Raw genomic sequence first — 11,998 nt, 5'->3', positions numbered from 1 at the left:
AATTTGTTCTAGTTCCTCTGTGGTCGACTTTGTGGCATCTGCTTCTTCCGTTACCTGAATGGATCTATGCGCCTGATAATAATTGGATGTCTCCTCTTCACCAACACCTTCTACGGATCTGGAAAGGCAGTAGACATCGGTTCCTGTAGTTGTTATTTGCTTGTTCCTTCAGCCTTGCTGCTGGATAAGGTTACTGCATTCATTTCTCTCACAGCAAGTTGATCACCTCTAATCTGCTTGATCCCATCCGGTGTAGGGAACTTCAGCAGTTGATGGTAAGTCGATGACACAACCTTCATATCATGAAACCATGGCCTTCCAACGATCACGTTGTATCCCATATCGCCATCCACCACCTCAAACAAAGTAGTCTTCGTCATGCCTTCGACGTGAATGGGAAATAAAATCTCCCATCGAGTTGTTACACTTGTTAGGTTGAACCCGTCCAGAAGCTTTGTTGCTGGAACTATATTTCTGGTTAACTTTGCTTGTTCCAAAACTCTCAGATAGATGATATTGGTTGAACTACCCGGATCAACCAACACATGGTTAATTTAATATCTAACAAATTAAGTGATATTACCAGAGCGTCGTTATATGGTAAAATAAGGCCATCAATGTCTTCTTCCGTGAAGGTAATATCATCATCTTCTGATTCTTCTCGGACTCTCTTGGCATGAGTTACCGATATCTTTGTCTTATTTGCTGCCGAAAATGCCACCCCATTACTTTAACTCCACTAAAGATTGTGTTTATTGTTAGACGGGGTGACCCTGCGGCTGGTTTGGCTAGTTCTGTAGCATCTCGATTCCTGCCATAATTGCTCTTGGCACGGTCAGTTAGAAATTCTCTAAGATGACCGTTCTTTAATAATTCTACAACCTCTTCACAAAAATATCAGCAATCCCCAGTCCTATGGCCACGCGTTCCGTGGAATTCACACCATAGACTAGGATCTGACCGAATTGGTTTCAAAAATCTTGCCTCCTTGATGTTTCTCATAGCTGAAACCATTTCTACCAAACAAATATTGAATTTGTAATCTGACAATCGGGGATATGCCGAATTTCGGGAGCCCGATGGTTCTCTCCTGCGAAGTCCTGCTACTTCGACTATTGTCCGTCCTTCTTTCTAATACAAACCTTTCTGAAGACTGCAAACCTTTAATTCCTCGCATATTAGCTCTTTCATAAAGCTGGAAACGATTCCTGGAAGACATTCGGTCTACATCAAAATCACTTCTGAACTTCTCCTGATTCCGTTCGCGATTGCAACCTTTGGATGATACCGAAGAACTCAGTTGATCATCTTTAATTCTAATTTTTTATTCATAACGGTTATGGACATCTACCCATGTGGTTACGTGAAACTCCAACAGGCTTTCCTTTAATTTTTTGGAGGCATCGGCGCTCAAGGAGAATCTGAATTATTAGGGATGACACCGAAGAACTCAGTTAATCATCTTTAATTATGATTTTTTATTCATAACGATTGTGGACATCTGCCCATGTGGTTGCTTGAAACTCCAACAGGCTTTCCTTCAATTTCTTGGAGTCACAAGGGCTTACTGGATTGAGTCCTTTGGTGAACGCTTCAGCTGCCCACTCATCCGGTACTGTCGACAATGACATGCTCTCCTTTTGAAATATGATTACGAACTCCCTAATAATTTAGATTCTCCTTGAGTGATTTTGAATATATCTGCTTTCTTAGCTTGGACTTTCCTCGCTCCATCATGAGCTTTAAAACGAAATCCGCAAACATTTCAAAAAAGTCAATAGAATGCTCAAGTAAAAGAGAGTACCATGTTAAAGCACCCTTTGTTAGGGTTTCGCCGAATTTCTTCAGCAGGACATATTCGATCTCATGTGGGGCCAAATCATTTCCGAGTGTAAGTTGCCTTATGCTCTTTTGGATCCGAAGTTCCATCATACATTGAAACATCCAGCATCTTGAATCTTTTTGGAATCAACTCCGGGGCTGCACTTGGTTTATACTTCTTTGATTTAGGCCCCTTTGACACCGATGGTGCTTCCGTGATCTGATCCATCCGGTCGTGGAATTCTTTATCATTTTGATCCATCCGATCATTCATTTTCCTAATGAATCTCATGAGCTCGGCTTTAAAGGGATCATTTGTGTTATTGTTGTTCCCAAATCCACTACCTGCACCACTGCTTGATTTTCAATAAAATCGAACTCCTCCCTCGAAGCGACGTTACCGGTTCTTTGCGCTATTTGATTTGTAGGCACATTAGGAGGTGCTCGAACTCCTCCATTGGAATTATTGGAGGCAACCGAAAGTGCTTGCTAGAGCTCAATTATTATATTGTCTTGTCTTGAAAGATGGTTGATAATTTGCTTTTGTTGCGCTCTCAAAACTTTTACCGTTTCGACAACGGGCTCATCGTCCATATCATCAGGAGTAAGACTTCTCACATGCCGAGGGTTTAATTCTTCGTGAATCGGAGTTATCTCATCTCCGTTGTTTCGAGTTTGCTGATTGAATGATCACGCTGGAACATATGTTTACGCTCGTTGTTTGTTCCAACATTAAAAGAGTTGTTCACATCGTTAGCTACGATATCTGTTTTTACTTTGACTAAAGCAAAACATCAAAATATGTTAGTAACAGATGAATGGATCAAAGTAATAACACAATTGCCTATGCCCCTGATGGCACCAAACTGTTTGCCCGTAAAATGGTAAAGTTAAATTTATAACGTGGTTTATAAACACGTGAATTAATTTGATCCAAGAATATAAAAATACTAAGAACAGAAATAAACTAGAAGAAAATACAAGCCTGACTATGAGATGAGCTTCTCTGGAAGCAAGAATAAGAACAATATGTTGAATAGAAAGAAAGAATGTAGTTAATAAAATCAGTAGCCTTTTTGCGTACAGAAGTTTTCATGTCCTACAATGAATACAAATTCTTCTATTTATAGTTCAATTGTGAGACAAGGTTTCCAAACCAAGCTCTTCTTTAATGTGAATAAAATCCCTCTTGATGTCTATAACGGTTAAGTATTAATGCAAAGATCCTTTGTAATGACTGCTCATTGAATGTTGTCTTTTCCAACCGATATCTTCCTTTCAGATCTTCGTCCCTGGTTCCAGTGTCTTCGAAACTTATTCAGCTATTTGTTGACTCATATTTTACTTGTCTTTACTTTCACGTGTCAACTCGTCGAGCATCTACATGTCGTTCATCAATTTTGCCCCAGACAGTTACATAGTATCTTATCTCACTACTAGAATTCCTGCAAAAAGCGACCAGACTTTAGCGACCAACGTTGGTCTGTCAAGAAAAGCGACCAAAGTTGGTCGCTAAACTGGTGAAAATAATAAAATAATGATTTTAAATAAATTAGCGACCAACGTTGGTCGCAACTTGGTCGAAAACTTTATCAAACTGTTGACCGGACTGGTCAGACTTGTTTGGTCAAAGAATTACTCAGATTAGTTGGTCGCTTTCATGGGACCCGCCTATTAAATTTTAATAATTATAATATTATTTTTAAAAAATAATAAAATATAAATAAATAAAATTTAAAATTAGCGACCAAAGTTGGTCGCTATATAAAGAGTAAACAGATTGAGACCAACTTTGGTCGCTAATTTGGGACCCAGTTATAAAATTTTAATAATTATAATTTTGTTTAAAAAAATTATAAAATATAAATAAATATAATTCAACTTTAGCGACCAATGTTGGTCGCTCAATAGAATATTGTGACGACCCAAAGGGTCATCACCTGTTTCCTCATTCATTCCGCGCTTTCGAGCCTTGAAAACCTAATTTTTTACTTGCCTCGATTTGCGTGCGCAGTCCGGACGCGTAGCCAGAAAGATTATATGTTAAATTCTGTGAAAAATTTCGAAATGTGGCTTTAAAATGATTAAAGTTGACTTCGGTCAATATTTTTGGTAAACGGACCCGGACCCGTGATTCGACGGTCCCAGAGGGTCCGTAAAAAAATATGGGACTCGGGCATGTGCCCGGAGTCGAAATCCGAGGTCTAGAGCCCGAGAAAAGAATTTTTCTGTTCTTGATCCAATGTGGAGACAGGGTATGTTCGTTATACCCTTCATGACTCGTTTAGGAATAACCAATTCATGGGGCGGTTGGAGTATCACAGGGGGGACTGTAACGAATCCGGGTATTTGGAGTTACGAAGGTGTAGCTGGAGCACATATTGTGTTTTCTGGCTTATGCTTTTTGGCAGCTATCTGGCATTGGGTGTATTGGGATCTAGAAATATTTTGTGATGAACGTACAGGAAAACCCTCTTTGGATTTGCCAAAGATCTTTGGAATTCATTTATTTCTCTCAGGGGTGGCTTGCTTTGGTTTTGGTGCATTTCATGTAACAGGCTTGTATGGTCCCGGAATATGGGTGTCCGACCCTTATGGACTAACGGGAAAAGTACAACCTGTAAATCCAGCGTGGGGCGTGGAAGGTTTTGATCCTTTTGTTCCAGGAGGAATAGCCTCTCATCATATTGCAGCAGGAACATTGGGCATATTAGCGGGCCTATTCCATCTTAGCGTCCGTCCGCCACAACGTCTATACAAAGGATTGCGTATGGGAAATATTGAAACCGTCCTTTCCAGTAGTATCGCTGCTGTCTTTTTTGCAGCTTTTGTTGTTGCCGGAACTATGTGGTATGGTTCGGCAACAACCCCGATTGAATTATTTGGGCCCACTCGTTACCAATGGGATCAGGGGTACTTCCAGCAAGAAATATATCGAAGAGTTAGTGCTGGGCTAGCAGAAAATCAAAGTTTATCAGAAGCCTGGTCTAAAATTCCTGAAAAATTAGCTTTTTATGATTACATCGGCAATAATCCGGCAAAAGGGGGATTATTCAGAGCGGGCTCAATGGATAACGGGGATGGAATAGCGGTTGGATGGTTAGGGCACCCTATCTTTAGAGATAAAGAAGGGCGTGAACTTTTTGTACGTCGTATGCCTACTTTTTTTGAAACATTTCCGGTCGTTTTGGTAGATGGCGATGGAATTGTTAGAGCCGATGTTCCTTTTAGAAGGGCAGAATCGAAGTATAGTGTTGAACAAGTAGGTGTAACTGTTGAGTTCTACGGCGGTGAACTNTGCCCTCCCAATCTCTTATTTTGTTACTAAAAATTTCCCAAACTCTCTCTCAACATATTCTCCTCCCCTTCTCTATTTCCCTTACACAAATCAATCCCCCCACCCCTTGCCTCCACTGTGACCGCGCGCCACCACGGCGGAGCCGCTGCTACCACTGTCCGCCGCTACCACTGTCGCCGGAGCTGCTGTCCGCCGCTACCACTATCGCCGGAGCCGCTGTCCCCCACCCCTTGCCACCACTGCTTTTTAATCCTCCTTTTAATCTACCAAGTTAGTAATCTACCTTCTTATCTTTTTAATTTTTAATTTTTGCTATATAATTTTATGTAATTTTCTAGAGTTTTTGTCTATTTAGTATTGGGATTTTTGGTTTGAACTACATTAGATTTATGAACTTAAGGTAGAAATTATGATCTTTTAGTTCTTGTATTAATTTATATTGAGTTAAATTGTTAAAAGAAACAATTCATACATTAGCAATACCTAAATAAGAGTACTTATAAATACATTGTCCTAAATAAGAATACATTGTAAATACTTGAATTAACTAAATTAATTTGTTCTTGCTTTATTTATATAGATGGAACATCGTACTTGGATGTACAATAGGAATTATCCTAATCGGCGGGGATTGCGGGAGGATTTTGTAGAAGGGGTTGATGAATTTATTAGACATGCAATGTCACTTTCGCCATACATAAATGAAGGAGTAATTAGGTGCCCTTGTGTTAGGTGCGACTGCATGAAGTTTGGAAAATCGGAGGAAGTTAAGGTTCATCTTTATAGTAAGGGGTTTATAGCGAATTACTTTGTGTGGACTAGTCATGGAGAGATCGATGGTAGCCATGGGATATTTCATAACATGGTTGTGGGTGAAAGTAGTAGGTCGGTGGAGAATACAAATCGTGATTCTAGAATTCATGATATGGTTGCAGATGCTTTTCGGATGCACTTAGGGGGTGAGCCCAATGAAAATGTTGAACAAACTCCTAATGATGACGCAAAACGTTTATATGAAGCTTTAGAGGAAGCTAGTCGTCCACTACGCAACGGAAGTCCGCACTTTGAGTTGTCTGTTGCAGTTAGATTACTAAGTATGAAATCTGATTGGAATATTTCTCAAGGAGCCATGGACTCTTTCATTGACCTTATGCGTGAACTAGTTGACCCTGATATCGAATTACCTAGTGATTTCTACAAGGCAAAGAGATTAGTTTCTAAGTTAGGACTTTCGTCAATGAGAATTGATTGTTGTGAAGATGGTTGCATGTTATATTTTAAAGATGATGCAGGTTTGGACAGTTGTAAATTTTGCGAAAAGCCTCGTTTCAAGAGGCTTTCCAGTGGGAATATGGTCGCAACCAAGTCGATGCATTATTTACCTCTTATACCTAGGTTAAAGAGGTTATATGCGTCGATGAGTTCTGCTCCTCATATGAGATGGCACTTTGAAAATAGAAGACCACCTGGTGTTATGTGTCATCCTTCAGATGGAGAAGCTTGGAAGCACTTTGATAGGACATATCCAGATTTTGCTAGTGAACCAAGGAATGTTCGATTAGGTCTGTGTGCGGATGGCTTCACGCCTTTTTCTGTATCTGCCACACCATATTCATGTTAGCCTTTCTTTCTTACACCTTATAATCTACCACCCGAGTTGTGCATGACTAGTCCATATATATTCTTAAATTGTATTATCCCCAGTCCACGCAATCCAAAAAGTTTGATTGATGTATATTTGAAACCTTTGAATGATGAGCTAAAACAATTGTGGTACGATAGTATTGAAACATATGACATATCAACCAAGCAGAATTTCATTTTGCGTGCTAATTTAATGTGGACAATTAACGATTTTCCTGCGTATGAAATGTTGTCTGGGTGGATGACTGCTGGGAAGCTAGCTTGTCCTTACTGCATGGAAAATAGTAAAGCGTTCACTTTGAAATATGGCCGAAAGCAATCATGGTTTGATTGTCATCGTCAATTCTTGCCTCCTGATCATGGGTTTAGAAGGATAAAAATGCATTCAAAAAGAATAAAATGGAATATGATTTCCCACCTCCGATACTTTCAGGTGAGGGAATTTGGGAGGGGGTCCAGAACTTCAGTAAAGTTACTGAAGCTCCACCTTATAGATTCCCCGGATACGGTGTTACTCATAATTGGACTAAACAGAGTATATTTTGGGAGTTGCCGTATTGGAAGGATAATCTTCTCCGTCACAACCTTGATGTCATGCATATTGAGAAGAACTATTTTGACAATTTGTTCAACACAGTGATGGATGTTAAAGGTAAGACAAAGGATAACCCGAAGGCTAGAATGGACTTATAAGAATATTGCAGGCGGCCTAAGTTATACTTGCAGACAGCAAACAATGGTAAGTTGTTCAAGCCACAAGCAAGTTACACATTCACTTTGGAGGAAAGACGACAAATTTGTGATTGGGTAACGAAATTGAAGATGCCTGAGGGTTACGCGTCGAATTTTGGGAAAAAAGTTGATATGGAGGTAGGGAAGTTGAGACATTTGAAAAGTCATGACTGTCATGTTTTCATGGAGACCTTAGTGCCTATTGCATTTTGTGGTTTGCCTGAACGAATCTGGAAACCCATCACAGAGATTAGTTTGTTTTTCAAAGACTTGTGTTCTTCCGCATTAAGGGAAGAAAACCTACTCCGGATGGATCAGAACATTCGTGTAACTTCTACTAAGATGGAAAAGATATTTCCATGTGGGTTTTCTGATGTGATGGAACACCTTCCAATCCACCTTGTACACGAGGCACGACTTGGAGGGCCTGTTCAATGCAGATGGATGTATCCCTTTGAGATGTAATATTTTAAGTTTGATGTAATTTTCTGTTTTAATTTAAACAAATGTTCTTGGCTAACCTGAAATTATGTAGGACAATTGGCAAATGCAAACAATTTGTTAAGCAGAGGAATAGGATTGAAGGATCTATATGCGAAGCTTATCTTGCAAAGGAAACTGCTCATTTTTGTTCTTATTATTTTGAGAGTAATGTGCCATGTGCTAGGAATAGGCCCAACAGGCACACGGTCGACCTTAGGAATGATCCATTATATCCGCCTATGTCCATATTCAATCAACCAGGCCGATGTTCTAAGGATGGTAGAAAGAGAAGTTTGAGTGATATGGAGTTCAAGTCAGCTACACTTCACGTGTTGCTAAATTGTCCCGAAGTTGTACCATATCTCAAGTAAGTATTGATTTAGTAGTTATCAAAATAATAAAAATTACTGTGATTACATCTCAATGCAACTACTAAAAATATTTGATGTGTCACAGTCACTTTGTGGGTCAATTTGGCCATGATGTTGTATATACGAGATTTGATACGTGGTTCAAATAATTTGTAAGTTTCTCCTTAAAATATTCTAACACTATGTAGGTAAACAATGTTTGGAAGTTATGCTAACTTATGAATTTTTTTAACGATATGTAGGTAATTGATCCAAATAATGGTGTAAATCAATTTTTGAAAGATGTATCTTGGGGACCTGGGGTTGAGGTCGCAACAAGGTCTAAGTACGTTGTGAATGGTTATAAGTTTCATGCAGAGGATTGCTCTAAAAATAAAAATAGCAACAACAGTGGGGTGTGGGTTCAAGGTGGTAATGGCAACCAAAATGGAGATATTGATTATTATGGTGTGCTCAAAGAAATAATAGAACTAGAATATACAGGTTGGCCTTTTAAGAAATTGATACTCTTTAGATGCAAGTGGTTTGACCCACATCCAACAAGAGGTACAAGAGTACACAATCAGTACAACATAATTGAGGTTAATCATACGAGGGAGTATGATCGCTATGATCCTTTCATAATTGCACATAATGTTAGGAAAATGTATTATGCTCCTTATCCATTGCGGTGGAATAAGTCTGATTGGTGGGTTGTAATAAAAACTAAGCCTGTGGGTAGGGTAGAAGTCGAGAATATGTTAGATGTTGCATATCAAAACGATATCTCCAGTGTTCACCAAATAGTGGACGAAGTTTTAGAAAATGATTTGGAACATCCTGAACACACATTGGAAGAAGTTGATATAGATGAAGTAAGAATTATAGAAAACGAGGAAGAAGAATCAACTGATGAAGCTCAAACTAGTGAGGAAGAAGAATTCTCGGACGAGGAACTATACGTCGATGAGCTTTAAAAAGTTGGTTTCTTTAATAACTCTCGTTTATAGCTAGTTTCTTTATATGTTTCAATCTAACTATGTATTATATTATGCAGATGACAGGCAAGGGTCGAGGTAACAGTGATCCTACTGGTTCTCGGGGTCGAGAAAAGGCTAAGAAACCAAAGAGGAGGGTAGAAGATACTACTCAATCCCTTCCTGCCTCTTCACAGATGTCTGTGCCTGTGCCTATGTCTGGGCCTCCACCCCAGGGCTATTCTGAGCTGCCAGCGCATCACCAGCCCTACACCTTCGTGCAGACGCCAGGTCTTTCTTCAGAGGGCATAGGACTGTACGACCTACATACAGTCCACATGTCTCACTACCACATAGATCGCATCCATCAGCAGCTCATGGATCGCATCGATCCATGTCACATCCACATGGATCACAGCCATCCGTGTCACAGCCACTCGGGTCACAGCTATCTGTGTCTCATCCCATTGCGGCCCATACAGCTATGTCGCACTCCAGGGCTCGAGTCCCAGGGCTCGCAGCCATCTTCATCTGGGACTCCATCTATTGCAGGCCTTCGCCTGCGAGATACTAGCTCTGACCCCCCTACACCTTCCACACATGCCTCCGATGTACATGCTTCGGACAATGATGTTGCTAATGACGAGGAGGTGCATTATGATGAATATGGCAGGATCATCATAGTCCCTGAGGGTGACGGGTAAGAGTTATTTGTTATTTTAACATTTTTTGTTTAGTACAGTTTTACTAAGATATTAATGTATTTTTTTAATAAAATTACAGGTTCATCCCTAGTAATGTTACTACAAGGATCATCACCAAAGCCACCAAAAAGCTTTATGATGGTCCTTATGCGACTTGGAGTGAATTCCCATTCGCTCTCAAGGAGGCAATCTTCAATCAATTTAAGGTATAAATATTCTTTTAAGCAGTATAATCATTTATTAGCATGCACTAATATTATATTATAAGCAGTTAATGCACTTAACTTTTGAATAATTATTAGCTAATAAAAGCTAAGTATAATATATCGAATATAGCTTTTATGATATTTCCATATAATACTTGACTTTTGAAATACAGAGCAAGTGTGTATGGGAACACCGCTATAGCGCGGAAGTGGCTGCAAACTTCCATCTCAAAGCTCGAAAGCGGTTGTCCCATTGTTTCTCCAAAGCTAGGAAGTTGAACCAGAAGCCTGGCTGGATGCTTCAGAATTTATGGGAGGATTTGCAAAGGCAATGGCTTACAGCAGAGTTCTTAGAGAAGAGCGAAAAAGGAAAGAAAGCCCGGGCATCTGAGAAGGGAGGATCCTTGCACACTGGAGGTGCGATCAGCCTAGGGACGATAAAAAGAAGAATGGTACGTAATTGCTTAATTTATTTTAATTTTCAAAGTATATCTATTCTGTTTATTAACTAAAATTTATGAGTTTTCAGAAAAAAAAGTTGGGGCGTCCGATGAACCAAGATGAGCTCTTCAAGGAGACTTATATTGTAAAGAAGAAGAAAGAGACGGACCAAGAAAGGTGGGTCGAGGGCCGAGCCTCGACTGTACATGTAAGTTTTCACTTTTCATTAAGAATTTTGATTTACTTTTATATAAATTTTGAAATACTAATTCAATGTAATTTTTCTTATAGGGTCGCTTCACAGCTGAAGTGGAGCAATTCATACGCAGTCAGCCACCTAATGAGTCGGGCGAGCCAATCCAACTATCGTACGAGGATGCTGAGACAATGTGGACGCAGGCTGCGGGCGGTCCAAAATGGGGGAAGGTATACGGGCTTCCTAATAAGAAATTCCATCGCTATAAGTGTGGAATGCAAGGAATAGGGACTTCCTCCCAAGCCGAGCAACTTGATGGGGAGAGCCTCTCCTCTATGCGGGAGACTGTACAAAGCTAACATCCGAGCTAGAAGCCGCCAAGGAAAGAGAAAAGCTTAGAGATGCTCAGTACATTGGCATGCAAGAGCAGATCATATCTCTCCTAGCTTCTGGCAGTTTTCCGATTCCCCGGTCTCATGAGTCATCGCCAGAGGCTCGCATTCCCCATGCTCGTTCCTCCCGTCCTCCCCGTGATCGTTCTCCCCATCCTCGACAAATACACCCTTCTGGATACCGTCTTGGTGATGAAAGTTCATCAGACGGTGATGATAATGATGTACAGAACAATGCTTGACTTTTATACACTTTCAACTAGACAAATACAATNATTCCCCGTGCTCGTTCCTCCTGTCCTCCCCGTGATCGTTCTTCCCATCCTCCACAAATAGCCCATTCTGGATACCGTCATGGTGAAGAAAGTTCATCAGACGGTGATGATAATGATGTACAGAACAATCTTTGAACTTATTAGTTTATACTAGACAAATACAATCGGTTTTCGAATGGTTTTGTAATAACAGTTAACTTATTAGTTTGGTTAGCTTAAAGTATAAAGTTCTATTGAACTTTATACTTTGTTCGTTATAATGTTGTTGTTGTTGCTTTTTAGTTGTTGTTGTTGTTGTTGGCATAAAATGCCTATTTAGGAATTTTGGTAAGCTGGCAGGTGGTGTAGCTACCAAAACAGGCAGTTCCTGCCAGCAATATACCAAAAAAGCGACCAACTTTGGTCGCTATTTGGTCGCTTCTCTATTAAAAAAAATAATTTTTTGGGAAATAGCGACCAAGGTTGGTCGCCATATAACC

The 11,998-nt window shown here is 40.0% G+C and overlaps 1 protein-coding gene across 1 annotated transcript; it reads left to right on the top strand.

Moving 5' to 3' along the window:
- LOC109230358 (photosystem II CP47 reaction center protein-like) lies at positions 2,640 to 5,149 on the top strand. Its single transcript, XM_019395863.1, has 2 exons — positions 2,640 to 2,705; positions 4,043 to 5,149. Exons 1-2 carry the CDS (start codon positions 2,640 to 2,642, stop codon positions 5,147 to 5,149), a joined length of 1,173 nt encoding a protein of 390 aa, XP_019251408.1.

Source organism: Nicotiana attenuata, chromosome 7, assembly GCF_001879085.1.
Source record: "Nicotiana attenuata strain UT chromosome 7, NIATTr2, whole genome shotgun sequence".
NCBI lineage: Eukaryota > Viridiplantae > Streptophyta > Magnoliopsida > Solanales > Solanaceae > Nicotiana > Nicotiana attenuata.
This window is presented reverse-complemented; position numbering and strand designations above follow the sequence as displayed.